This window comes from Gallus gallus, chromosome 1, assembly GCF_016699485.2.
Source record: "Gallus gallus isolate bGalGal1 chromosome 1, bGalGal1.mat.broiler.GRCg7b, whole genome shotgun sequence".
In the NCBI taxonomy this organism is placed as follows: Eukaryota; Metazoa; Chordata; class Aves; order Galliformes; family Phasianidae; genus Gallus; species Gallus gallus.
The window spans coordinates 52,957,598-52,985,299 of NC_052532.1; the positions used below are offsets into that span (position 1 = coordinate 52,957,598).

Here is a 27,702-nt window from a genome sequence, read left to right on the forward strand (position 1 = left end):
GAGAGGCAGAGCCTTTTGTAACGCACGCAAGCCCTGCTGATTTCAGTGAAGCTCTTCCCATACTCAACTGCAACAGAAGTGGCCATCAGTCAGTACTGTTCAATTGTGATATGCATTTTTTCATTGTATGAAGAACTTTAAAGTTGTAAATTTGCATTATGAAATTTAATAGATTTCTACTTCTAAAACAAACTGGGCTGCTTTGGTATGCAGTCTTCTCAAATAAACAACAAATGTCTTTAGCCCATGTTAGAAAATGTGCTCTTAGTATTACTAAATTGAATCAGTTTCCACAGTATTGACTCTAAATAGTATGACGGTATATTTGGCACATCTTGTATTTCATGGTAAGACTGGAGTTAAAAACAAGGTAGGAAAAACCTCTAGAGGGAGAGGAAGAGAAAGACAGATTGTAAAGTTTGTACTGGAGGATTAAGAAGAATAGCATAGGAAAGACAGAAATGCAGGGAGAGGTTTAAATTCTAAAGCAAAACTGACCCAGTCAAGTATTCTTCAGTCAGATCAGGCCCTATTCCTCATGTCAGACTGAAAAGGCACTGATTTAATTCCATTTGGTCTCAAAGCCCATGGGATTTGAGGATTTGTCTTCTGCACACAACATTGTGTTAAATAAACTTAGACCCCCAGGGCTGGCTGCTTTTCAAGAGTACACACACTTCTTTGCTGCTTTGTTCACATCTGCACAAACCAGCCTGGCCAGCATGCTTTTTAGAAGTCTATGAAGCACTTAAGTATTTCATAGTATATAAAGAGAATTCCAGCCATTTTTTTTCTTTCTTTTAAGGTAGTCCTCATTAAGCTGAATCTGTATCAATTTAACTTTTTTTTTAATTCTCTTGTGTTAGATTGGGTCAGATGCTTGACTGCTACTGAACTCTACTTCCTTGCTGCAGCTTGGCAGCATATACAAATCTGGGAGGACTTGCATATGGAAATCTTTCAGAGGAGGCATAAGAGGAACAGAAATTGCTAATCAAGTTTTGCATTGTTAGCAATGACTAATTTTAAATCCATCTAAACCAACATTAAAATAAGACCACTTTAGTATTTTTGTTTGTCTAAATGCTTACTTACCTCCTTTGTCACACTGTATAGTGCTAGACAACATACTGTATACAAACAGGCTAAAATTTGTGGGTTTTGTGCTTCTGTCTGTCACATAAAGAACCACAACTTATGTGGAAAAAAAGGAATAATGCATTCAGAAATGTCCCTTTCTTCACTCTGAGAGAACCTGTTTGAAAATGCTTTGCTTCAGTGTGTGGCAACCCTGCTCACAACAGGGGATTGGAACTGGATGATCTTTGAGGGCCCTTCCAACCCAAGTCATTCTATGATTGTATGAATAGAGAACAAGAGCAGGTTAAGAGGAGGCAGATGCCCTTTAATTCTTCTTGCCATGCAAGCCAGCTTCAGTCTCTGAAGGTCAGAGATGTCTGGTTTTGCATGGCATTTGTTACACCTTGGAGAAACACTTCAGGGTTGCTACTGAAGACTGGCCAAAAGATGTGTAGGCATCCACTGTCTATCTTACCTCATTTATCTCAGCTCCTCACTTGATCCGCAGTAGCCCACAATGTGAATGGACAAGCATGTGCACTGCTGGACAGAAGTGATCTGTCCGGAACTGAGTTTCATTTATGCATTACTTTTTCTGGATTGGCCCATCTTTGCTTTCCTTTTTGATTAATAGTTTTTTCCTGTCTGTAAGGAAATCTCAATTACTGTGATTTGGCACAAACCAAATGGCAAGAAAAATCCTATGAAAGACGGTAATGAATTGTGATGCCTCTGACAATGAATCATGACCTCATTGAATGAGTCAGTCATCAAGTCTGGTTGTCAAGGATACAGATGCAGATACACACACAGAATGGGGTAATTCGCAATCACAAAAACTGAAGGCTGGGAGTATATCAAATTATTAGAATTTACTCCCCACAAGATAGGTAAGTGCTTTAAATCTTGTTGATTGCATTTGAAGATGGCTTTAAACACAACTGATACTGAATTAGCAGGCAGATATAAAATTAACCTCATAAATTCCCCTCTCTGAAATTATTTCATGTGGTTTACTGTGCCTTTCCCAGGTATGTCTGCTGTACTAGAGCAACTTTATGAGATTGCCTACAAAACTTTACACAGCTTCTTGTCCATAACCCAAATACATCACTTCTGATCTGCCTCAAACATGACCTATTGCACCTCCCTATATTCCAGCCCCTGAGCCACCCCCCGTGCTGTCCAAGCACCTCAGCACTGATCTGCAGCAGCTCTGGCATTCTGCTGCCTTGCACCTTTTAATGCCATCCAAGGAAGAGCTAGACTGAGAAAAGCAAAGGGCCAAGAGGGGTAAGCACCCGTTCCTTGTATGAACACTGTAGTCACTAAGGTGATTCTGCTCTGCCAAACAAGGAGCACTGGCATATTGTGGAAGTACGTTTAAGGTGTTGCTGCAGGCAGGAGGCCTCTACTTAAGAGTAATTGTAAGAGTTGGAGGGAGAGCTGCAATCCCTTTGAGGACAAATTGAGAATTCTGAAAACTATAATGCAGGGGCAGTGCTTTTCAGGCAGCTTAGGCAACAAGCCAGGAGGCAAAAAGTAATCCCTGGGACCATGGAAAGCAAATCAGGCAGGACAGGGATTTGAATCCCATATCTAAAAGCAGTGCCTACACCTCTGGGTTGCTGCTCAAAAATGGGTCTCTTCTAGTTCTATACTTCAGATATATCGCTTTGGAGCTCTGAAACCTCCCTGGTGACATTTCTGTGAAGCATCTGGCCCTTTCTGGAAATATTATGTTGTGTGTTTTTGTTGTTGATGTTGTTTTTGGTGGGTGTTTTTTTAAATAAAATGTTCATTTCTGTTAAAAATGCAGTTTAAGAATAATGTTTCCAGACATCTCTACTCCAGGCGCTGGTTTAATAGGTAGTGCTTGTTTGCAGTGTGGCTTGGGGCACATTCAAACAAAACTTTTCAACAGTATATACCTGAAACAAAAACCTATCGAGACAATATTACAATGACACATATAAGTGGCTGTACTATGCAGAATTGCTTATCACTGCTTCTGTTGATTTCAGTGGGAACTGTCTGGCTGCCTAAAAAAAGAATCTAGTTTTTGAGCAGGAAAGCCATCCATCTACAGAAATCTCTTTTACTTATTTACCTAAATAGCGATGTGCTTATGGGCTTAATTAATATCTATTCAGCACTTTGCAAAAATAAACCTCTTCAGGCTTAAATTTAGGCTTAATTTATTCTTACTTTTCCCCCTTCAGCCTGGAAGGTAGGTACAGAGCCACCGGGAAGGGCAGAGAAGGATATCGTGTATTCTATGATGTCCTAACAGCTAAAGTAGAGTATCAAGATCTGTCTTTGGGTTAAAAAAAAAAAAAAAAAAAAAAAAAGGATTGTGGTTAAGGAAATGTTTGGCCAAATATTTCTTTTGTAGATAGAAGATGCGATGAGGGAAAAATGGATAAAGAACATTACAGAAATGATGTTATATTGAGGCTTATAGTTTAGTGCTTTGAACGTCAGATTGGAAAAGTTTAACGTCTCCAAAGAGAATAATGTGTCTGGAGAGTAAGGAATTTTGCTGGGATTTCTTTTTTCAGTATATTTCAGTGCAGATAACTGACCATGGAGCTTTCTCCTGTACTCTGTCAATGCATACCACCCCCAGTTACCACCCCCAGTTTCCATCTCATATCCCTCTGGCAGTCTATGAGACACGAATTGCATCATCATTTGAATGCTTTGAGTCAGAACCTGGTAAATAAATGGGAACTACCAGTTCAGCTTTGTGTTTTTCACTAGATAACAGATAGATGGAAGTATTCCAGAGTCTAGCTGAGTGAAATCAGTGAATGGTAACAGCTGTTGATTAACTAGTATGATATGAATGGAAATGTAGATAGTGCCAAGTTGTGTAATGACAACTAACCAAGTGTTAAATAGATGTGGAACTTTAAGCTCTGATCTCTCAGTACTTAAATAGCTAAATGAAGATTAAAGAGTGTATTTTTCCTAGTTCCCAGAGGCCTTGATCGGAGTAGAAAGGATGCATGGGACAGTCTGAAGGCTAGTGCAGTTCTTGAGTTGTCCACCCAGATAATGGCAGTGGCAGTTCATGTGTTCCAGGTGTAATTTCCTCTGTAAGCCAACAGAGCTTTGGAATAGCTTAGAAACTAAGAGGGAAAACAGAAGAAGAAATAAATGCAGTATTACTGTGCTATTTGGTCTTAGAAAGGGGATGTTGTAGTAATGAGATTTTTAGTTTCTAGATTCACTTTCTCTTTTTAATGTTGGGATAACACTTATTCAGTCTGCAAATAAAGTGGATTCCGAGTTCGATTCTTTTTCTTCTGATTTCCCTGTAGTCTCTTTCAAACTGATTTTTTTTCTTCAATCAATTCACTGTTTCCTGCTGTAAAGTTTCTAACATAACGACCTCAGCTTTACCTGAGCAGGCTGTTGTCTTCATCATGTCACTGATGCCTGTGACAGCCCATCCAAGGATGTCTTGGCCTGTACAACTTGTGGTGTGGCTGATTGTATGGTAGACCAAATCTGACAGCTACAGACAGAGCTCAAGGTTATTTTGTGAGCTGACAGAAAAAAAAAAAAAAAAAGAATATGGCCTTCAAATGTATGATTATATATCAGTAGTTAAGAATCTTGTTACCTTCTGAAACCTACTCTTCTTTTTGTGCTTTCATATAAGACATAATATTTCTCTAATCAGGTTACATTTGAGTAGTAGCCTGCTCTTTTACTAAACCTGTTTTTTGGTTTTCCTACCTCAGGTCATCCAGATGGTTGCATAGTTCCTTCATGTTCTTTAGCTGCATTGACATGTTCTGTCTTACTTGATTAAAAGATCTGCTTTTCTGGGCAGTCATCAGCTCCATTCAGCTTCCTTCAGTTCACTCCAAGCTCCCCTGACATCGGTACACATGCGACATCCTGACACTTCAAATCTGATCAGATCTGAACCACCAGCTAGGCCCCTGACACTTAGCAGATTTTGCACACGCAACAGACTTGGAAGCAGAGCAGCGAACAGACTCTGCACTGACAACTGTGATTGTCTGGCTTTGACATCATCCCCCATGCAACGTGGTAGAGGCATCAACACTGGAACTTTGGCTATGATTTGACATGGTTTGCAGTGATGGGGAATGTGTGCAGCACTGGGGAGCCTGTCCCAGAACATGAGGGCTATTCTGAAAGGAGAAACATCTCCTATGTTTTGATGTTGGCCCATGATTCCAGAGGCGGATGTTGGTGGTATGACAGTAGAAGCTGAACCTTTCCAACAATATTCTGCTACATTTTGTTGCCATATGACTGATGCAGCTGAGGGGCAGTCTGATAGAATGGTGTCTGACAGGGAAGTCCATATGGAGCAGAGGTGTATCACTGAATTCCTTCATGGGGAAAAAATGGCACCCACCGATATTTATCGATGCTTGCTGAATGTTTATGGAGATCAAACAGTAGATGAGAGCAGAGTGAGGGGTAAGTGGTGTGTTTCAGCAGTGGCAGCAGTGACAGTGGTCACCTCCACTTGTGCAGATTGTTACAAGCGAGGCATGCAGGCTCTTGTTCGTCACCAATGAAAATGCATAGCCAATGGTAGTGACTGTGTTGAAAACTAGTGTTTTGTAACTGAGAATTTGTTCTATCAAATAGTGTTATTGTGCTCGTTGTATCTGTTGTAGTTTCCATGGAAATAAATAGGAGGTGTTACTTTTCAGAGTGACCTATGTAGTTATTGAGTTTATCATCATTAGCTCTTTCTGTGCTCTCAGTCCCTGGTGGGAGTGGTCAGGGAGCTTAACAGGGCCATAGGATGCTCACAAAGACATCCCAAAGAAAACTCTTATAAACTGTAAGTTTAAAAGGGAGAATACACCAAAGATTTTCTTAGCAAGCATTTCTGTTCCATTTTCTAGCTTTTCGGTGTTATTTGATCCCCTCCTGGAGAAATGCAAGTTACCAGCAGACTGACAACTTCCCATCAGTGTCTGCTTGAAAAAGTGAATCCTAGTACCGTGTAAAACTGTCTAGCAGCCCTTTAGGTTCATTCAGTCCTATGCTTACATTTGCCTGTTTCCCTGAGGTAGGATTCAGTCACTGAGATTTTTTGCATACGTTCTTCAATTCTTCATTCAAAAAAATGCCTTTTGCTGCATTTAAATGCAAGGGGTGAAATATTTAAAGTTCTTTTCAAAGAAGAGAGGTTTTGAACATCTGTCACCATGAGTTTATGCCTTATCCCAGCCATGCTAGATAAAGCTCCCTTTGTTTCGATATTGTTCTGTATTTTTTGCAAACGTTGCAGCAGAATAGTTGACAATTAAGGTACAATTTTGAGTGTATGTACAAATGTAAAAGTAGCAAAGAATGTAGCATTACCAGAGAAAAATATCTATACCAAGTATATTTCATCCAAATTTACAGTGTTGATGCATTGGTGGTAGGTGGATAGTTGGACTAGATGACCTTAGAGGTCTATTCCAACTTTAATTATTCTGTGATTCTAAGATCATGATCTTGATGTAACATTATGTTCCTATAATAGAATAAAGTGATTTGCCTGTCTCTGAAACAGTGTTGTTTCCCTGTCGTTTCCTTTCTGTTACTCTATGTATTGCATCCTCATAGCTTCAGTAGTGAAGTCCTAGGAAGGGATAAAGCTTTCTACAATGGGAAAAACTTTCATTTGTGTTAGCTGTATAGAAGGAAAGTGCTGCGATTTGGTTTTCTTTGTGTTACAAATACTCAGTAGAGAGGCTGTCTTATTTGTTGAAGTTAGTGTGGGCAGAATTCAGGCGACGTCCTGTTCTTTCCTCCTGCGGATCACTCATTCAGAAGCAGAGAGAGTGTTTTAAGAGGGCTCCCTGCTCCTGCCAAGCTGTTTTGCTGACACTGAGGGGAGCATGCTCACCTGCTCAGGGCTACTCTGTGCTTCTGTGCCCACTGCCTCCCACAGCTGCAATGTACAGAGCAGAGCTGACCACCCCGTGGCTCTGTGGCTGTGTGAGTGATGCAGTGCCTCCATGCAATTAACTTAATGTGTTCAGAGAACCGCCAGAACTCCTCGCTTGGAAATGTTCCCAAGGGAGATGGGATTTTTTTAATCTCTTTAGAAGTCATAGGAATAAAACTGAATACAAATCACTTGCTTGGTTTTTTTGTTGGTGGTTGTTGTTGTTGTTGTTGTTGTTGTTGTTGTTGTTGGGTTTTGTTTTGATGTGTTGTGTTTTTTTTCCTTATGCCTAAAATACAGCCTCTATAAAATGAAATCATTCCTTCAAGGTACTTTTAGCTCCGTCATAGCTTTTCCTTAGGGCCACATTCTTGTTCACACTGTCAGAGCACGCTGCAAAGTCACCTGGTTGTAAATGAGAATTGGGCCCTTTATGTCAGCAATAGAGTTAAAACCAGGACAACGTGAGAATCATCTCCCATTAAAAGAGCTTAAATACATGCTGGAAGTAGGAATTCCAAGGGTGAAGCATTGTACTGCACCACTATATTATATGATGCAACTGAGATCAGTCTTGTTTAAATGAAGCAGTGGCAAGAAGGAAATCAGATTAGACTCAGTCCTTTTTGAAGGGTGTACATGCATGCAGGAAATCATCCGAGGCTTTTTCTCCTCAGTACCTAATAACAGAAGAGCTTACCTGGCCCGAAGCAGTGAATCAATCTGTCATATGGAAATCTGAGATTAATATTTAATACCAACATCCACGTGTCCCTGTTCAAAGAGTCTCTCTCCTGTCAGGTTTGTGGCAGACCTGTGACAGTGTTCATGCCATGCTGCGTCACAACCTACAGCTGTACCCCAACTCATTTGTACAGGTTGTCCTATGGAGGAGTTCAAAAGAGCATCATCAAAATGTGGCAAAGCTTTCATGCTGAAAAGACACTGTGGCTGAGGGAACTTGGATTTTTCAGTCTGGTGAAGAGGAGGCTCAGGGGAGATCTTTTCGCTCTCCACAATGACCTGAAAGGAGGTTGTAGCGAGATGTGGGTCGGCCCCTTCTCCCAGGTTACAGTGACAGGACAAGAAGTAATGGCCTCAAGTTGTGCTGGGGGAGGTTCAATTTGAATATTAGGAACAATTTCTTCTCAAGAGTGGTGCTGCAGTGGCACAGGCTGCCTGGGGAAGTGATGGAGTCACTGTCCCTGGAGGTGTTCAAGAAACATGTGGGCATAGTACTGAAAGATGTAGTCTAAACCAGTTATCAGGCATGACTAGATGTTTGGATCTTAGTGGTCTTTCCAACCTTAATGATTCTATGATTTTGAGATTCTGTGACGTAGTTTTGGGGGTCTTTGGTTTTAAGTGGGCACTAAACTAAACACACACAAAAACCCTGGGCAAAGCCAATTTGTATTCTAACAACAGGATGTTTTTTCTCTTTTTCCTTCTGAGGTGATTCACTGGAACTCACCAAAGAAGCTGCGGGTGAAAAACAAGCACGTGGAGTTTTTCCGCAACCTCTACCTGACATTCCTGGAATACGACGGGAACTTGCTGAGACGGGAACTCTTTGGCTGCCCCAGCGAGGCAGATGTTAACAGTGAAAACGTAAGTGGCACGTTGAGGGCTTGAAAGGCTGTAATGGAAGTTTCATATATAGCACAAGCTACATGGAAACTTGGAGAATTGGCTGTGTAGGTAAGGGACTCAGGAGAATTGAGGTCAGTGCCCAGATTCCAAGAGTGACGCTGTGCAAATCATTTAATCTCCCTGTGCCTCAGTCCCTTCCCCGTAAAACTATCGTATTAATCTTGCCTTTCCCCTGTTGTTTTTGTTTTGGTGGTATTTTTGGCTTCCTTTCTTTTTAAAAATCCCCATCAAAGCTAAGTTCACAAATTGAAAATGAGGATTCGGGCTCTTAATTCCATTAGGCAATTCTGCAAATCTCATCCTTAGACCTAAAACTTTCCAGGAGGAGGGATTGTTTCTTGCCGTGTGTTTGTTCAGCATAAGACAATGTTGACTTTGGCTAGTAGATACTAATGCACAAATAATGAAGAGAAAATGAAAATATCAAGACTGCTGGGTTAGGTCTATCAGTTTTTGCCATACTGTAAACTGTAGAATGAGTTAATGCTTCAAGGTACACATAGGCTGTGAGACTGAGTGGGTTCTTTCTGCCCTAGCTCTAACAAAGCACAGCAGCACTTATGTGTATGTGCATAAAATTTGCAATCAGAACCTTTCAGATGAAACAAATGATTTGAAAATGGTTGAAATCAAGGATGTTTACATACAGATGTTCTTAAGTATGTGTGTGCCTTAGTACATATAGTTCCAGTGTAAAAAACTGTTATTTGAAACACTCATACACAGATGCATTTGAACTCCTTGTGTATAATGTGGTCTGTGGAGATTTCTAGACCAAGTATCAATTTTGACTATGTAGCCTGAAAGGAAATACAAAGAAACCTGTATCATTTTATACTATCTTAAAGGAAAAAAAAATACATAATTATCTAAAATGTAAAAAAATCTCTATATAAAAATCAGTAGAGCAAAGTTAGTATCATGTACGCATTAGCAGTTCAGAGATAATTAGTGATCAGTAGCATTATTGAGGCTCCATTTTGCCTTTGACCACAGGAGATACCAGCCCTAGTTTTCTGTCTGTAGCACTCAGAGATTGGATGGATCTATTTTAGCCCAAGGCATGGCTTTCCAGATACTTATTCAGCCTTCCCACGGTCTTCTGAAAGAGGTGGGGAAATTATGAAAAACTGGAGATAAACATTAACTCAAGGAGACTGAAGCAGAGACAAAAGAGAGAAAGTGCACAGCAAGAGTGAAAATACATGGAGAAAGAAAATCTTCTGCAAGAGTGAGAGGCTTTTAGAGAATCAAGTGAACTGAATGTAATAAAAGACCACTAAGAGGCTGATGGCCAGAGACATCAGGATACAATAGATGGAGTAGAGGGTTGGAAAAGGGAAGTGAGACGTTGAAAATAAAGACAATAAAACAAAACACATCTTCATGTTTTAAGTATTCAGGTTAAAATTGTTCTGAATTTGCAATTGTGTGTGTTAGAACAGCAGGAATTCAGCCACAGATTTGTTGCTGTATTTTCCAGAGCTCTGTAAGTCCTTAAACATAGAATCATAGAATGGCGTGGGTTGGAAGGGCCCTTAAAGTCCATTCAGTTCCAACCCCTCTGCCATGGGCAGGGCTGCCACCCACCAGATCAGGCTGCCCGGGGCCCCATCCAACCTGTCCTTGATCACCTCCAGGGATGGGGTATCCACAGCTTCTCTGGGCAGCTGTGCCAGTACCTCACCACCCTCCAAATAAAGATTTTCTTCCTAGCATCTAACCTAAATTTCCCCTCTTTTAATTCAAAGCCATTCCCCCTTGCCTTATTGCTTTCTGTTCAGAATGTCGATTCCCCTTCTGCTTATAAGCTTCCATCAGGTACTGGAAGGCCACAATGAAGTTTTCCCAGAACCTTCTCTTCTCCAGCCTGAACAAGCCCAGCTTCTTCAGACCTCCATCGTAGGAGATGGAGGTGCTCTAGCACTTCTGATCATCTTCATGGCCCTCGTCTGGACCCTTGCCAACAACTCCACATCTTTCTTGTGTTGGGGGCCCCAGGCCAGGAAACAGTATTCCATCTGGGGCCTCATGAGGGCAAAGTAGAGGGGGACAACCACCTCCCTCTCCCTGCTGGCCACCCCTCTTTTGATGCAGCCCAGGATACTGCTGGCCTTTTGGGCTGCAAGCGCACACTGCTGGGACATGTCCAGCTTTTTATCTACCAGGACCTCAAAGTACTTCTCCACAGGGCTGCTCTCAGTGAGCTTGCACTTGGCTTTGTTGAAAATCATTAGGTTCACATGGGCCCATGTCTCAAGTTTGTCCAGGTCCCTCTGGATGGCATCCTTTCCTTCTATTGTGTCAACTGCACCATTCAGTTTGGTGTCATCTGCAAATTTGCTGAGGGTGCACTCAATCCCAGTGTCTTTGATAAAGATGTGTAAGAGCACTGTTCCCAGGATGGATCCCTGGGGGACACCACTCATGACCGGCCTCCATCTGGATGTAGAGCCTTTGAGCACAGCCCTCTGGCTGCAACCATCCAACTAATCTTTATCCGCTGAATAGTCCACCCTTCAAACCCATATTTCTCCAGTTTAGAGATAAGGATGTGGTGCAGGACCTTGTCAAAGACCTTGCACAATTCCTGGTAGATGACATTAGTTGCCCTTCCTTTGTCCGCCAATGCCGTCACTCCATCGTAGAAGGCTACCAGATTGGTCAGGCACCATCTGCCCTTGGTGAAACTGTGCTGGCTTTCTTGGATCACCTCCTCATTTCCCATGTGCCTTAACATCTCTTCCAGGAGGATCTGCTTCATGATCTTCCCAGGCACAAACATGAGGCTCACCGGCCTGTAGTTCCTTGGGTTTTTCTCTCTCTCTTTCTTGAAAATGGGAGTGATGTTTCCCTTTTTCCAGTTACCAGAGACTTCACCTGACAGCCAGGACTGATACAGTGGAGAGCAGTTTGGCAACTGTATCGGCCAGCTCCCTCAGGACCCTGGGATGTATGTCATGAAGCCCCATAGACTTGTGCACAGTCTCATAAGGTGGTCTCAGACTTTCTCCACTCTTACAGTGGAAGGTATTTTGCTCTCCTGACTCCTGCCTAGAGGTTCAAGTATGTGAGAGATATGGGAAGCCTGACTGCCACTGAAGACTGAGGCAAAGAACTCATTGTGCACCTTAGGCTTCTCGATGTGAATTGTAGCCAGTTCTCTCTTCTCATTTATCGGGGGATTACACAGTCCTTGGTCTGTCTCTTCTGACTAATATATCTATAGAGTCCCTTCTTGTTATTTTACACATCCCTCACCAATTTTATTTCTATCTGCACCTTGGCTTTCCTGATCCCACGTTTGCATGTCCAGGCAGTATCGCTGTATTCTTTCCAGGCCACCCACCCCTGCTTCCACTTCATTCCAGATGACAAGTTGTTGGGGAGCAGTGCACACTGAATGTATGTTCTTACTGCTGGAAATGGCTGTTAGGAAAGTTTAAAATGGCTCATTTTACTGAACTTGTATCTGGTTGACAGACACTGGAAATGACTAACTCTTCAATCCTGTTTCTTATTCAAGACAAGTGGAACGCAATATGGTGTATGGTATGGCTTCTGTCTGAATAGGAAATGTAATTCATTCTTCCATTTATAAATTAAAAAAAAAAAAAAAAAGAGGATACTGGAAAAGATTGAGCTAGACGTACAAAAATATACGAGTCCTAACTTGCCAAGAAACACCAAAAAGTTAACAGCCTTCTATCAAAACAATGAGATAGAGAAAATAGCTAACTTTGGATAGCTTGAGAATAGTCACTTAGGAGAATACACTCTTTTTAATCAGTTGCCCTTGATGTAAGCCCAGCTCAAAACTTGTCAATTTCCTTTTTGTTATAGAATACAAAAAGCAAGTTTTGGCTTTGATGTTATGAAACCCTAAGAACAGGATTATCATGAAAACCTCACGCTCCCCCCCTCTCTCTCTCTTCTGTAGCACACACAGTGTCACAGGTGTCCTATTAAAATACAGTACATTCCCATGATGTACTGCAGGATAGTGTTCAGACACAGAGCATCTTGTAAGGTGAGAAGGGAGGCACTGTTTGTCATTCCTCATGGAACAAGGACTAGTGGACATGAAGTGGAAATAGCAAGTAGCAGGTTCAAAACAAAGCAAGGCATTTCACCCAAGATGCAATGAAGCTTTGAACAGGAAGTAATGTTGCTAAAAATACACCTATATTCAAAAACCGACTCTTTGTGGAAACAAAATCAGTCAAGAGCTGTTAGGCTTTGGTGCAGGAAATCCTTAAGCCCAAGTGCAGGACTGAAGGAGTGTTCTGAGAAAGCATTACTGTACTCTCACACTGCTGTTGTACTCCTCTCCAGGCAACACGGCTGGAGACAGGATTCTGGGCTAGGCCTACCTTTAGCCTGACAAGATGCAGACATAGGGTTAAGATTCCTAGGAATATCTTTTACATAAAAGGCTGTAATTTTTGCAAAACCAAATATGTATAAGGTAGGAATTGTTGTTCATGTTACAACCATTATTTTTTCCTTTCTTCTCCAAATTGAAGCTAGCAACCTCAAAACACAACTGAGCTTTACTGTGCTAAGCGTTGAATAAATGTAAGCATTTGGGGGCTGAAACTCAATGATTTTAAGGTTTCTTCCAACCTAAGTCATGTTACAATTCTATGAAAAGTTGCTCCTTCACTCGACTATGCTTCTCTGCACTGTGGACCAGTGGTCAGAATGCTGGAATACCTCTGCCAGTTTTATAATCAGAGAGAATTACTTAAGCACTAAATCTGCCGAGCCCTGCTGTGGAAGAAGCAGTGGCTTGTTAGGAGGCTGTCACTCAGAAACTGGCTGTGGCAGAATGTACCCTTAAGGTCTTGTTCCAATATGCCAGCCACTGCAGCTCTGCAGTTTAATATTTGTAATGATGTTTTATTTAGAGTGCAACCTGTAATTAAGGAATCTCATTTGTAATGCAGATATCTGGAAAATGTAAAAAGGAATGTGAGAGTGGGTACCACTGGGCTGATTCTGTTGCTCTAAGGCCCTTTACACATAACTCTAAGGCCCCTTTACACTTCTCATCAGTACTGAGACGGCCTTAAAATGAATGTAAATTATGTATCTTCCCTTTCTAAAGACTCTTTACAATGTCAGGGAGATGCAAAGGGGTATTAGTTTAAAAGGTAATCAGACGTTACATTAATCTGTCACTCTTTCCCAGGCTATGGGCGTGCATGTATGCTTGTATACACGTCTCTATGTATTAATATAGATTAGTACTTTTTCTTCTTCTTCTTCTTTTTTTTTTAATGTTTACTATGGAAGTATAGTATCACACACTGAATTTTTAGATGTCTAAAGTCAGTCTTTGCATCCTGTACTGCACAGCACTGATCTCATCGGGCGTTGATCTTCAGCTGCACCAAGCTGTACTGTTGGTAGGTTCCAGAAAGTTACAAATAGGAATGAGCAGAACAGACAGAGCTTTGAAAATGAAATATTGGAGGCGAAGAAGTACAAATTTAAAAACAGAGAGACGCCAGAGTCATTTTTCTGTTTGTATAAAAAGAGTTATATGTATGTCTATGTGTACATACATATTTTATCCTTTCACTGGAATACTGAAGCTGAAAGGTGCTGTGTGTTGCAGGGACAGACTGCAGACGGGGGCCTGACACGTGCTCCTCACTGCAGAGCATCACCCTTCATTCAGTATGTGCCAACATGAGATTACACAGAGCTGGCTCTTCTCTGCAAACTGGTATTCCATTCACCTCACTGGTATTACATTCGCCTCTTTGCCTTGTATGCAGACTCTGGATGGGAAATTCAAATGTGAAATTCACATTATGAACCAAATCCTCCTGTAAACACTGCCAATGACTCCAATGGCCTTTGAAGTGGATCCTCAGCCATTCCGTTCTACATCTTCTCTGCTATTTCGCCTTCTTAGCCCTTAGTCTTACTTCGATGCAAGGGAAAAGATTTTAGGGAAACCCTCTGAATTAAATGTTTTCCATTGGCTTTTAATGTAAAGCACAGCATTTCATTCTGAAGAACCTACTGCAGCATCTAAAATACTTCAATGTGATCTGCTGCCTACTATCTATGTAGTTAAGCTATGAGATACATATTGTAAGCCTGATTGTAGCACAGGCACGCACACTCAACCTTTCAGCATTCTCATAAAACTTGTTTCCTGCAGACAGCTTCTCACCAGGTGCTTCTGCCACAGTGTTAAATCTGAAGGTTGATTGAGGTGTCCCCCATTACTGAAGCCTGGTTCCTGATCCAAAACCTAGAGAAAGATCAGTGGGAGCCTTATCACCGATTTCACTCAATTTTGGAGAAAAAGAGTAGATTACCCTTAGAGAAGACTTTAAAAAATAATAATAAAGGAAAGATTTGCTCCAGATTTCCTCCACTTTTTCAGTTTCCCATTCAACAGCACAAAGGAACAGTACAAAAATTCTTCTTCTCCCTGAAAACGCTTGCTTAGGTGTATCAGTACTTCCTAAATTTCTTCAAACTTATTTACTTCTTTTGTATGGAGCCACTTTAATAGTAGCAAATGGCTCTGCATGCCATCTAGTAATATCCAGCAGAAGTGCAGGAGACTGATGTGCTACATAGTTTAAACTCTACTGTGTGCCACATAATTTTCTCTCAACTAATAAATTCAGCGATTTCTGAATGTCTAAAAAGGGCATCTGCAAAGGGAGCTTCCAGGCCAGTAAATGGGTGCTGAACTTAAAATCAGACTGATGCTGTGAGTACCCTTTTTTCCTGCAGGATTTCAGCCTACTGCATCATTTGTAGGACTGGCATATAAAGGTACTGTTTTGTCACATCATAGCCTTTCTCTAGTAATAACAGGTGGTTTATGGCAGTTTTGACAGGAAATCCTAACTTGCCCAGCTGTGTTGTTTCTATTATTAAAACTGATATTATTATTAAATGCTGAGCTGGTAGCACATCCTTCTAGCTGCCTGAAACTTCCCGTTATACTGCTTTCAGCTACTCACAATATTGCTAGATGGGGGAATTGTGAACTATGTTTCTTTTTGACGTGCTTGTATGCCTCCCTTTTCCTTCTCTCAATTTTTAAAGTGGAGCATGGGGAAAAGCATTGGGGGCTGCCCACAGTGCAATTTCAGATGACTTCTTCATGGAACTACTCCATAGCTCAGAGAAAGAACTGACATTTAGCAGGAGTGAACTTGGGGCCAAGAATGTGTCTCTTGCCTGGCTGGTGAAAATTTATGCAAATTGTAGGGCTGAAAAATCCCCCTATAATATACACACTCCGTTGTGCTTTGTTTGCTAAGTAGGAGGCTAAGATCTGTGGAGAATCCTTTGGAACCTGCATGGATATGTCTTGATCAGATTATAAATTTGCCAGTGCCACAGAACAATGCAGTATGCTGCAAGTGAGAGACCAGGATGAAGATGAGCATTTTCTGTGTTTCTTTCAGAATGCTCAGGGCCAGGTTTTACCAGGCAGTAGAGCGAAGAGCAGGAACCAGTGTGATCTCTGTTCTGAGAGAGATCCATTTACCTCACTGCTGTCCAGGCAATATGGAGGAGGAAAAAAATTAACTTTCAATTGTAAAAGATTAAAATTCAGGTCAAAGGATCCTGTTGTGAGACATGGGCACAGGCTGCCCAGAGAAGCTGTGGGTGCCCCATCCCTGGAGGTTTTCAAGGCCAGGTTGGATGGGGCCCTGGGCAGCCTGAGTGGGCTGGGACTGGGTGGGCTTTAAGGGCCATTACAACCTGAGCCATTTGGGGATTCTGGGATTCCATGAAAGGCTTAAAGGGAAGATTTAATGCAGACAGAAGTTCTGAGAGGGAGCACCAGGGACAGGAAGAGGAAAGGACTGATGGGTGCCTCTAGGTGCAGTTTGCTGGCAAATTACTTGAACAAGGACTGTAGGGCTAAAAACTGATGTAAAATACACTATGGAACTTGCTGTAGAAGAAAGACAGTCTGAGGAAACACAAGACCAGCTTGTCCAGGCACTGCGGTGCAAGAAAGGGCTACAAACAGCTCTGCTAAGAATGGGTGTTGGGGGCCTGGAGAAGGGAAATTCAGAGAACTACCTAGATCTCACAGCTGCAGCTGAGTATACACAAAGCTGTACTTCATATATGCCTAATTGTCATGGTATGCATGCCAGGAATTTTGGGGGTTCTTAACTGTGCTGATCATTCGTAGTAAAGGTAAGCGATTACTTCTGTTTAGCGATAAGATTGTCTGTTTTACTTTTTGACAGCAAAATTCTTGTTAGGTAGGCTTGCTCAGACACTATCTTTCTCTTTGTCCTAAGCACAGCTGTGTTTAATAGAAGGCTGAATTTGCCACATAGCAGATGTACAAAGTTTTATGACATGGGAAGAATAAAGGTTTCACTGACATGGGTTTAGTCAGGTTTTTATTACTAATTACTGGAGAAGCCAAAAGTACTTTATGTAGGTCATCCCAAACAATGCTCAGTAAGTGTTTTTTCCTCTTTACATCATCGTCTGTTTTGTTTGTTTGTTTGTTTATGCCATGCTAAAGGCAACCACTAATTCACGCACTTTAAAAGTGCTAAATGTTGCAACACAAATTGCCTACTGGTGGGAACTGGGGCAGCTACGCAGGAGGGAATGAAACTGAGCTGATTTTCTGCTGTGAATTTTAACTGCACACACCTGGGAGAAGGAAAGATGGTCTGAAAGTTAAAAGTTTTCATCCAGGCAGCTCAGTTCCTGTTGTGATAGCATGATATTTAGTGAGTTACTTAAGCCTTGTGTCATCTCATCTTACCTTAAATGCCTTATGAAAGAGAGATGTCTGCATGAGGGGATGCATCCTCTTCCCAAAGTCTATATAGCCTTCTACACACAAAGCATTTTTTTGTTTGGGTTTTTCTTAAATATCACTAATCTCAAAGAAAATACTTCTGATCCTGGATTTTGAATCAGTTTCATTTGGGATGAAGTCCTGTAAGTTTTGGTGGGAAGTGAATTGTTTCTGTGACAGCTAAAAAAACAAAGCTGATCACTTGTGCATTTCCACTAAGAGTAACTAATCTGTTGGTGAAAGGTATGTGCTATGTGCCATGTATCATATGGGTCTGTTGTCTGCCACCTGGAGAGAAAGCACCACCTCATCTCAAACAAGTGCATTAGGCAGTTGGACTCGGTAAATGGTGAGGATTCGTGGTGGAGTTGAAAACTTCCTGGCCTGAGATCTATCTGAAACCTGATTCCCTGCCACAGTTGGTTGCCTCTTTGCTTTGGCCTCATGTATGCCGTGGTGCTCTCTGTGTGCTGCCATTTTTATGTCAGAAACAAGTAACATCATGTGCTAATGAAAGCACTTGCTGTTTCCCTCTACGGTATTTCCTTAGAGAACATCTCCTACACATAGTCTGAAAAGAACATCGCCTTTCTACTGCTGGAATGTTTCCTTGAGGTGAAATTTCCCATGTGCTCAGTGGCAAGTAGCCTTCACATTGAAAACCTTGTAGAAAGAATGAAACTCATGCTAAGCACGAACTTGCTTTTGAGAAAATGCATGCTGTTACTCTAAGAATGAAAAGTCTTCATTATATTAGGCATTTTGTTATAAGTATAATGGAGAGACTCATAATGGGTATGCCATCTTTTTATCAAATCTAGCTGACATTAGATCCTTATTTCGATGGCACACTGTGTATAAGTAAGTGTCTGTCTGCACAGATCTGTCAGATCCCCATTATAAGCCCATTTTTATATTTTTTATGTATAATGTGGGAGCAAATCTTAAAGCAAGCTATAAGATTTTTGTCCATAAAGAATGGATCCACACGGTATATATACTGTAGGTAAGATTGTATCAGTTAAATGATCGTGTAACTGAAAAACAATATGAGGTAGCTTGAAAAGAGATGACTTTAAAGTTATATATGTGGCTATCTTAGACAGTTACTTGTATTTTGAATGTTGTGCATCCTTAACATTTTCCATTTAAAACGTGTCTATAAAAATGACATGCGAGTGTGTGTAGTAGGAATTTATAGATTGTCTCTCTTCACAGTAAAGAGGTCATAGCCTTTATCTGTGTGCATGATACTGGGAGTATGCGAACATATAAACAGAGTAAGTGAAGACTGACAAAGCATTGGTAAAACAGATAAGTCAGATACACGGGAAGTCTTTCTGTAAGAAAGGAAGTGTTTGTATTCCCACTTCAGTGATATGAACTCGAAGTACAAGAGTATCCCAGTATGGGGTTTGTTGAAGACCTAGACATTTTACCCTGTATTTTCTTGTAAGTCTCACACCTCAATATATGAGGTGCCTGCACAGCAATAACAAGAGTTTGGGCTTGGCTTAAAAGGGACTGTTATTTGAGGAGACTGTTTCGTTGGGTTTTTATTATTAATAGTATGGCATGACTTTTTTTTTTTTTTTTTTTTTTTTTAAATCTTGAAACATTTTCTCTGGTAAAAACCAAAGACACTGTTTTGGTAGTTCTGAAATGTTACAAAGATGGACCATTTCTTCAAAGAAATACAAGGGCTTCTTTGGCTCCACTACTACCATCTCCTTTCTTCTTTCTGTAATTTGCCTGCAAACATCAGGGCCAGTTTCAGCTGTGATGCTGTTTGCCATTAGGTAAATTCAGTCTTGCAGAGACAAGGCAAGAATGGGTGGGAAATTCTCCTCTCCTGCTCTTTCCTCCAAGAAAGTCATGCCAGAGAGCAACGAAAGAGCAATGCTGCCTAAAAGAAAGATGAAACTGATACCTTTGCACCTGTACAAGTAGCATAAGTACAAAAGAAAGAGATCCCCAAAAGAAAGGGTTCTTTTCTGCTGTGACTCCAAGGGAAAGGTTTGGGACTTTTTTGGCTGTGACTTGTTTTATGCTGTGCAATCATTTGTTACACTAGGAAGTATGAAGTGTACATGTGAAATGCACATATTTCACTTTATGGTATTTTTTCCACATTGTACCATTGTCAATCATCAGGCAAGAGGCACATTCAAATAACGAGCTGTCCATTTTTAAGGATCTGGTGTTTAGGTCACTGAAGGAAAGAAAGGGGGAGATATTTGGTTATTTCTTCAACCTCTTATAACGTGATAGCTGTAACTATTTCTATTAAAAATAACAAAACCCACAACAAAATCATCCTTGAACTGGATTGAATAAAAGGGAAAAGTGAGCTAATGAGCCCCTGAACATTTTAGGGCATGGCTAACTTCCCCAGAGCTTTGATATTGTCTTAACCATTTAAATTTAAAGATCCTTGATAATTCTGGTAATATGGATATATGTATATACATATATATATATTCTTTATAGGCATTGTTGTGAAAATTTGGTTTAATTCATATATTGTTTGAATGTTCTTTTGAAAATAAAGTACAGGCTCAGCTGAATGATGATCTGTAAAGCAGAATGAATGGAACTCCAGCAATATGTTCAAGAATTCTTGATTTCTGTTCCACCAAGAGATCTTGATTTCAATACTTTTGCCTGAGTAAAGATTTGTCAAGATTCAGAGTCTCATCTTTCTAAAAGCAGTCTCTCCTGAGAGGCATTTTGAGATCTGTGCAGAACAATAGCAAGGAAGAGTGAGATCCTGATCCAAAACTCATTGAAATCAAAGGAGATGTTTCCATTATTCAAAAGAAGATTGAGTGATAAACAGAAAAATACCAGGAATTATTTCATCAACCTTCACAGGAAAACATTCAGTTCTCACATTATTGTTGATGGCAGCCATCATGCTTACAGTTCCAAGAACAACAGCTCTTGTTCTTAGCACAGCATTGGAACAAGAAACACCTACATTTTCTGATGTTTTTTCTTAATGATACTGTTGTAAGCTATCACTTTAAATCATCCTGAACAGATTTTTACATCTAAATAAATGTCTGTAATTCATAATCTGTTTGTTGCATGAAACAGCTTTGAAATCTGCTGTGGTTTTATCAAAACGTGTGAAAATATGAAATGAATATTTGTCTTAATTTACCCTTTACTGACAAGTAGGTAATCGTATCCTTCTTACTGAATGCTTTTAAGAAGTACAGTGTAAAAAACCTTTACTAATAACCTACATTTCAGAGCAACGCAAACAGAACTCTATTTGATGTGTCAACACCATATATATAATTTTCATCTGCGCTGCATTTTGTAGGACACTTTAGAGCAGGCATGACTGATTTTTCCTTTTAAATGAATGCATTTTAAGTAATCTGCCCAGATGTTTGGCTTTAAATAATGTAGTTCAGTGATGGAATTGGTCAGTTGCTCAGACATTTGATCAGTTTTTCTCCTCCCATAGCTGAACTTTTATTCTTTTAAAGCTACGTGACTGCATGACTCAGGATTGGATTGCTTTCTTTTGCCTATTTTGACTTTGAAGGGTCTTGATTTTCAAGAAAGCCAAGCAATATGTGCTCTCTGGTAATCTGACTTCCTTTCAGTTTCTCAAACCAGGTATTCAGAAGCACAAATCCTGTGCTTAATTCTGGCTCTTCTGCAGTTGAAAGATTATTTTCATTGCAAAATTATACTGATGCAGATACGTGTGTCTCAGGAAACCGACTAATGTTCAGTTTAAGATGTTACTTTTCCAGCTGTCTGTCCATGCCCCTAGCAACACTTAGCGTTCTCCAGCAGAGGCAGCAGAATGGGAATCGCTCAATTCAGGGTACGAACTTAATCTGCTGCTGAGTCTTCTCTACTGGAGCTGTACGTCTACAAGTAGTTTAAAATACTGCTTCACAGAAGGAATGGCCTTATGCATCATATTGGAACGTTTGCTCTGAAACTTGTGGTATTAAATGTGATTGTTCATTGTTTCATTGCTAGCCTGGATGTTGGAAGTCCATAATATGTATGAGATATGCAATACGTAGACCATAATACAATGGACTGTCTGCCACATCTGTTCACTTAAAAGACCTTTCTTCTTATCTCATGTCCATTGACTGGAAGGAGTGAGGCTTGGGAAAACTATGATACGTATGTGGAGTTGAAATTCCACTCCACGTTGCATCGTGCTACAGATTTCCAACCTCTTTATTCTCTCTGACTTTCAAGAGGAATTGCAAAGAACGTACTTTTATGTCTACTCTTACCTTACAGCTCCAGAAACAGTTGTCTGAGCTGGATGAGGATGATTTGTGCTATGAATTTCGTCGAGAACGTTTCACTGTCCATCGCACTCATTTGTATTTTTTACATTATGAATACGAGCCTGCTTCGGACAATACTGATGTAACACTGGTGGCTCAGCTTTCAATGGACAGGTAAGGAAAATCTTATTTGGAAGCACGAGACAATCTTTTCTGACAGCACTATGTGTAGCTTTAGAGAGAAAAAAATAATAACAGAAACAGTTATACTGTAAGATCTTTCTTCAGTAGGAGTAGCACATGTAGACATCACATGTGCACCCAGACTAGAGTTGTACAGTTCACATAGGAGTATGAATAGAGCTCATGAGAGATTGAATACTGGAGCTGCGGGAGTTGTTACTTGTCAGAGTTGCCAGGCATTATTAGTTTATGGAGTTTCACAGTAACTTAGGAATAACAGGAGATGTTTGTGACGGACTTAAGCAAGCAGTGGTAGCTGATCTAAGGTTTTACATACAGCATTTCTGCATCAGACAATCTTACATTGTTTTCATTGGTTTTCTCCTTGGAGAAAATGTCAATTAGTGACTTGATTTCCTTATGAGAACGACAACTAAACATTTGAGTTTCAAACTGGGCAGTTTAAAGTAAAATCTTTTTAGGTTTACTGTGAAATGAAAAATCACCTTTTGATAGGAGTCGCTGCAGTTCTGTACAGATTTTCCAAATAATATCTACAGTTAATAACTCTTTCCAACTTTCATTCCCAATGCAGAGTGGAATTTAACCGGTATTTAATTTGGGGAAAAAAAAAGTCCATTTCATGGCAAGCTCCATTTGCTCCCTTATGATTCCCACCATTGTCGCATTTCAGAAGCTCTGACAGTTCGGTCTAGATCAGCCAGCTCGGTGGTACTTTGAATTGTCAGTCTTCTTTTTCTTCCTGCTTCTCCGTTCAGATCTGTTCTAAACTTTGTAGTTGCTGCTATCAGAGTGGGTTATAAAACCATGGAAAAACTGGCTTATAAGCAGGCAACTGCTATTTCACTTGGTGGAGCGCAGGCAGCATGCTGTAAGACCCATGAATACCACCACTGCTACACTAGTGGAAGGTCAACACTATTCCAGAAGGGTCAGAGAAATTCACATCAACAAAATATTTGCAGCCTGTTTTAAAAATAAACATGAACGGACGAGGGCTGTTCTGTTTCAGCAGTGCCTCAGCACGTTGTATTATGATGTGCGTCAGTGTCTGTTCTATTGATTTTTAATTGAGGAAACATTTCATAAGTGTTCAGAAACCTTTGAGTACAAAACTAAAGAAATAAATTAAACCAGACCCTGAGCGAGTGCCACAATAAATTAGTAGAAGCTGGTCTGTGCACATGGTATATTTTCCCCCCAGAATTTAATTCAAAAGAATGAGCTGGGGCTTGGTGCTGATTCACTGGCACTGATGCAAAGTATGAGCATCTGTTTCTCTTTCTGGATCCTCACTGGGGCACATGTTTTTATTGATAGACAGAACCACACATTTTTATTCAGGAAGAACAGCCCTCTTGATACTGTGCAGGAAAAATCTTCCCTACTTCTTTGGTGTGTTGCTATAAATTATTGATTTGAGCTGGAAATACTCTCTTTCAGCTAAAATCAATAAATAATATCATACCAAAGAGCTGTTTAGCTGCTTTGTTTTCTTTCACATCTTTCAGTTACTGCTTTATTTTTCGTACCTTCTTTAGACCACTTTTATTAAACTCCTCTGGCGCAGCTGTAGACATTTAAGAATAGTGTCTCAGATGTAAGATGGCATGTACATAAACAATGTGCTATATGCCACACTCTTGCTTAGTTCTTTCAGATGATCAGCTGACATAAGGAAAGGCAGAAAAGCAACTCCCCGTGTCTCCAATTCTCATCCTGCTGGAGCTGAGGCTGATAGGACTGTTGTGACAGGCTTCTGTTTGTGCTATAGGCTTGAGGAGTGGAAGGCAGTGGAGCTGCTTAGGAGCTAACATTAATGTCTGTAGATGGAGGCTTTGAGAAAGAATTCATTCAGTCTTGTCATTGTTGGTTAATTGTTGCTTTTATACTGATGTGACAAGTTTGGTCTTATAATGGCTTGTTCCCATCACTGGCTTCATAGGCAGCTTTCAAGTACTTGGCTAGGCAGCCTTGCTATAAGGCATAGAATATATCTAGGAATCAATGATCAAAGTGGAGTTAAAAAATGTGAGATGAGGATGTGGGCAAGAAAGACAAAATTAGGATTAGGCTGCTTGAGGTTGTGGTCAAAATGACTTGTAAATTGGCTGAATATGCTTAAGAAGAAGAATGGAAACAAAGAATCTCACAAAACATTTGATTTCCAGTGAAATGCCCTTGACTGAAACAGACCTTAAAAATTTACCAACTAAATGGTGACCTCACTTATTTCACAATGTAAGAGTTTATTTTCTCTAGAGAACACATTCCTCAAGACACATAACAACAAAGAAATAACTTGGTGAGCTTAGAAACCTATATTTCTTAGTTTTATGGTCAAAAGAGACAATCCTAACAACTTACAGAGTGCTGGTTATGGGGCATCACTCAGCAGTCCCTGTATCAAGCTCGTAGAGGTGGAGCCTGTCAGTGAGAACGACATAGCAAAATGGAGTGTTCTGAAGGGCACTAAGCTGTCCAGCTTGAAATTTATACCAGCAAAACCCAGTTTCCATTTAACTATCATGGAAGGCTTTGCAGGCATCATCAGGTGTGCCATTTAAATAAGTTATGTATGCCATTTGTCCACTGCTTCAAGTCCTTGAAAGGTGTTTCACTACATTTCTTTCTAGGCAATTATTTAGTTTATAAAAGATTCCCAAAATCTGAATGCTGGTGAAATGGATCCTTCTGATTAACAGGTTTCCATGATGTTGGAGAAAGGCAAAAAATGTATTTTTTATGTATTTGTTACTAGTACAATCTGAAGCCTAAAGACTTCATATACCTTTTAGATTCTTTTTATTGATCTGTGTTTCTAATTCAGCTGTATGTTTCAGGCTGATAATAACCTTTGTTTCAATAACAGATAAAAGAAAATAATGTACCACGTGTAGACTAGTAAAGGCAATATCTCATATCTAAGACAAAATGATTATATCATTGTGGATGTCATCAGAAACGCAGGAAAAAGCTATTAATGTTAAATCAGAATTTGTGTTTGCTGGTATATCATTCCTTTCTGCTGCAGTGCTTAGTGCGGTAGTAGCAGGGGGAAATTATTTTCTCTGATTACAATGATGCAGAAAACTTTTCTTATATACTGTATAAATATTAATGGAAAAAAATCTAGTAATGCAGATTTGAAACGTAGGAAAGATTATCATGTTGCATAGTCTACTCTTCTTAATTTTTAATAGAATATTGGCTAGACTGCATAGGTTCATTTCTCTTTATATTAACTCAAGAGACTTTGTAATCAGTTATTGATGTATTTTTGGGTGGCAAACCGGTATCTCAAGGCAATTTTGTTTAAACTGCACAAAGTGATTAATCTATTTTGACCAGAATGTGTATGATTCACTTTATATATGTAGTCCTTTCTTGACATTTTCTTCAATAATATTGTAACTATTGGGAGTTTTAAAAAATATTCACCAATACAAACTGTCTTAAAAATCATTCCACGGAATTTGAGGAGGAATTGCTAAAAATATATGCAAATTAATACTTTAAATGGTATTTTTGTCTAAAGTGCTCTGTTGATATTCCATGACAGTGCTATTTCTCCCCTTCCTTTTCTCCGTGCTTCCTACTCATAGTAAACCCCATTGCTACTGATGTTTCATCTATTTGCCCTTTCCCTGTCAGTGAATTTTTTTCCAGTCAATGCAAATGTTCATGGAAGTCAGTATTCCCTTGACTTACCGTTCTTAAGAGCTTTTAAGATCTTACTAACTGTCTTAAAAAATAATTTGGGGAGGTTTCCATAAACAGGAGCTGAAATGATTTCTTAGTCTGTAGATGTTTGTCCTCCTCAAGATTTTTGGAGAGTAGTGTATTAGGGTATGACAAAATCTTGATGCAAAATGTGAATTGGGCACTAGGCACTGTTTTACGTATTTGCCTTGCGGATGTTTCTATCTGAGCTAAGGCCATCTTTGTCTCACCATTGTACACAGTGGAGACATAGGCGTATCTAGGGCACAATCCATCTGTCCAGAAGGAGACATAGACTTAGATAAGATGAATTGTGCTGCAGAAATATTTATTGCTTTCCACAGGATATAAAGTGACCCCAATCTGTCTCACTTAGATAGAGACAGCTGTATTTAATGAGATGAAAAAGAGTCCCAGACAGGGAGACAGCCTTTTCTTATTCTCACCCTTCCTCTTTCAGGCTCCAGATGCTTGAAGCCATCTGCAAACACTGGGAAGGTCCGATCAGCCTGGCACTCTATCTTTCTGATGCAGAAGCCCAGCAATTTCTGCGTTATGCTCAGGGCTCAGAAGTACTCATGAGCCGCCACAATGTCGGCTACCACATTGTATACAAGGAGGGCCAGTTCTACCCAGTGAATCTTCTGAGGAATGTGGCCATGAAGCACATCAGCACACCATACATGTTTCTGTCTGACATTGACTTCTTACCCATGTATGGACTCTACGAGTACCTCAGGTAAATGGAAAGTGGAGGATGGCCTTCCACTGCTACACACTTTTTCTGTCCTTGTTACTCCAACCTTCTCACGCGTTCCCAAAATTGTGCAATTTGAGCAGATCTGAAAAAGGCAGCTTGTAGATGTTTAAAGTGTGACAATGCCCAGCAGAGCAAAATAATTTTTACGGTAGAGGAAGAGGCTGAAACTGGAAGTGATATAATATAGTTACAAAAGAAAAAGCTAAGGTCTAATGTGAGCCCTGTTAGCCACCAGAATCACTCCCTTAGTGCAGGAGAAGAATCGATTTGAGAACTGTACTGGACTAAGGATCATTAAATGTACAGTAGCATCCAGTGTTAGCAGAGATGTGAACTGGGCAGTATCCTCAAGCATTCCGAGTTCTTAGTGTCAGTGACAGAAAAAGCATGCAAAACATGAATGAAGTTGTTGCCCCTGTGACATGCTCTTTATCCAGTTCCATAGCTTGGAAACACAGTGAGGGTCTAGCCATCTCAGGAATATGACTGTAATGCCAGCACCTGTCGAGGCAAAATAATTAGCGTAAAGAAACCGGGAAGAGTAACCTCAGTATGTACTGTATGATAATAAATGTGAGCAAGTTGGGCTGAGCAAACTGCAGACCTCTGATCCATGAACAGAGCTATTTTTAATAAAGACCTTTTTCCCCTACAGGGGCTGGTCATCTGAGGCCAAAACATAGAGCAAGGAGGACACCCTGTGGCCATGCAGAAGGATTTCAGTTCCTTAGTCCTTAACCGGTTTTGCTTTTCATCTCTGAGTTTGGTTAAACTTGACCACAGTGCTACAGTGAGGGTCTGTCTGTAGGTGACCCCCTCCAGTACATAGGCCTGGGGTGCTGGGGCAGAGACAGAAATCTATCTTCCTGTGTGGTAAACTCACAGAGCAATCCCTTTGTTTCAGTATAGCAGCTATTGACAGTGGCCTATAGTATCAAAAATACAACTTTTCCCTCCTTGATGCTTCCCAGTGCACCTGTGGAAGCCAGCATTGAAAGGGAGAGGGGACAAAATGGTATACCACAATGTGCCTAATACAATACAGCCATAGAAATAGTTCTCATATGGTGACAGTGTATCACAGAACTAAATGCACAGTGGTGCCACACATTGGTGTTGTTCAGAAAAAGAAGGATTGGCACTGACCATTGTAACAGCTGAGATCTTGCATTGCTCTACAAGTCCTTTGTGAAACCTACACCACCTTAACTGTGCATCTCTGTTGCTTGGGAATATCGAAATTGCT

At 40.4% G+C, this 27,702-nt stretch overlaps 1 protein-coding gene across 6 annotated transcripts in view; it reads left to right on the plus strand.

Annotated features, from left to right (window-relative positions):
- LARGE1 (LARGE xylosyl- and glucuronyltransferase 1) overlaps positions 1 to 27,702 on the plus strand; it is a 288,816-nt gene that overhangs the window by 239,417 nt on the left and 21,697 nt on the right. For all 6 annotated transcript variants that reach the window (XM_046939033.1, XM_015285413.4, XM_015285402.4 and 3 more), the window contains 3 exon segments: positions 8,477 to 8,632; positions 21,780 to 21,943; positions 26,157 to 26,435. In XM_046939033.1, coding sequence (XP_046794989.1) covers positions 8,477 to 8,632; positions 21,780 to 21,943; positions 26,157 to 26,435 — 599 coding nt within the window.